This window comes from Protobothrops mucrosquamatus, unplaced genomic scaffold, assembly GCF_001527695.2.
Source record: "Protobothrops mucrosquamatus isolate PMUCROS unplaced genomic scaffold, P.Mucros_1.0 scaffold6613, whole genome shotgun sequence".
NCBI classification, from domain to species: Eukaryota; Metazoa; Chordata; class Lepidosauria; order Squamata; family Viperidae; genus Protobothrops; species Protobothrops mucrosquamatus.
Window position 1 is genome coordinate 21,926 of NW_015392435.1, and position 1,978 is coordinate 23,903.

At 44.0% G+C, this 1,978-nt stretch overlaps 1 protein-coding gene across 1 annotated transcript in view; it reads right to left on the bottom strand.

The window, feature by feature from the left end:
* Positions 1-1,978, bottom strand: part of AUTS2 (activator of transcription and developmental regulator AUTS2) — a gene marked incomplete at its 5' end in the record, with an annotated part of 17,768 nt that overhangs the window by 6,709 nt on the left and 9,081 nt on the right. The window contains one exon of the mRNA XM_015829635.1: positions 1,347-1,434. Coding sequence (XP_015685121.1) covers positions 1,347-1,434 — 88 coding nt within the window. The remainder of the gene's footprint in view (positions 1-1,346; positions 1,435-1,978) is intronic.

Sequence of the window (1,978 nt, forward strand, 5' to 3'; positions counted from 1 at the left end):
AGATACACTACCAAGATCACAACAAAAATGATACACAAGAGTGGCCAAAGTTCACTCCACCTCATTACTAAGTTTACACCTGACTGAAGAAAGGTGCTGGGACAGCTGGAAGTCTGAGGATCGGTCACAACCACTATGTCTTAAGTGCCTTCTTAACTTTAAATGGTCACTGAACAAGTGGTTGGCAGTCAAGGACTGCCTGTACCCTATTAAGCCCCACCCATGCCTTTTCAAAATTCTCCTTCAGGGGGAGGGGAAATTCTTTACATTGCTATTCAATGTTTGCTATTCAATACTATAGATGGATATTCAATGTTAAGAGCCGTGATGGCACAGTGGTTAGAATGCAGTATTGCAGGCTAAATCTGCCCACTGCCAGGAGTTCGATCCTCATCGGCTCAAACCTTGACTCAGCCTTCCATCCTTCTGAGGCCGGTAAAAGGAGGACCCAGATTATTGGGGGCAAGAGGCTGACTCTGTAAACCACATAGAGAGGGCTGTAAAGCACTGTGCAGCGGTATATAAGTCTAAGTGCTATTGCTATTCAAACTTTCATGAGATGCGCTCTCTCCTGATTCCTTCACTGGGGATTTAACGGAGAGGTGGGAAGCAACAAAAACAACAGATTGGCGGAGACATGATTATGCAGTGAAAATCAGGACACTGATGTGCACGCTTCTTGCCCCTTTTATAACACAGCAAGATCACCAAACGTTGCTAACGAGAACTTTCTGAAAGTCTCCTTTCATCAGATGGAAATCCAAACTGGTAGGGAAAATGAAATGCAAGAGATTGTTTTTTGCTTGGAATTAGATTTCTGTGTCAGTAAAAGGTTTATAGAAAGCAGAGGCATTCCACATTCTCTTGCTTTTCTGCACAAATCCGTACAGGTAGTCCTCAACCTACGACCACAATTGAACCCAACTTTTCTGTTGCTAAGTGATACATTTGTTAAATGAGTTTTGCTCCATTTTATGATTTTTCTTGCCAGAGTAGTTAAGTGAATCAGGTGTTAAGTTAGTAACATGCCTGTTAAATGAATCTAGCTTTCTCATTGACTTTGCGTGTCATAAGGTTGCAAAAGGGGATCACATGACCCCCCAGGACACTGTAACCGTCATAAATATGAGTCAGTTGCCAAGTGCCTGGATTTTGATCACTTGACCATGGGGATGCTGAAATGTAAGTGTGAAAAATGGTCATGAGTCATTTTTTTCAGTCCTGTAGTAACTTTGAACGGTCACTAAATGAACTGTTGTAAGTCGAGGACTACCTGTACTGTTCTTTCACCCTTGCTACTAAGCCAACCCAAAGCATGACATAGCCAGAGCCGAAGGAGAATTTACTCACTAACGGCATGGTTGCCAAGTCCCCCGAAGGCATTGCTGCTCATGGCTGCAAGGCTGGCGAACGTCGCGGGCCGATTAAAAGTCTCTGAAACCAAACGGAAAGATGCTAATGGGAGGGGTGTTACCTCCTGGGGTGAAACAGTGGCTTACTTGTGTTTGGCTTGGGCAAGCAAACCATTAGCAGGACACGTCCTTGGAAAGAAAAGAGATGGAAAGCTAAGAATATGTAGAGAGGGTGGATTCAAGAGAGAGGAAATAAGGTTAGTAAGTGGAAGGGATAAAAAGAGGAAAATAGTAGAAAAGGAGGCAATAAATGGACCAAGCAGGAAGCAATGATGTTGAGTGAGAAGAAGGAGAAGAGGGGGGGGAGGAGGAGGAGGAGGAGAAGGAGGAAAAGGAGACAAAGATGGAGAAGGAGAAGGAGGAGGAGAAGGAGAAGAAGGAGGAAGAACCATTGATGTTTCACTTGTGCTTATCCAGTGTTTCTCAACCTTGACAATTTTAAGGCATGTGGACTTCAACTCCCAGAATTCCACAGCCAGCAATGCTGGCTGTGGAATTCTGGGAGTTGAAGTCCACATGCCTTAAAATTGTCAAGGTTGAGAAACACTGGCTTATACCGAAGCTTG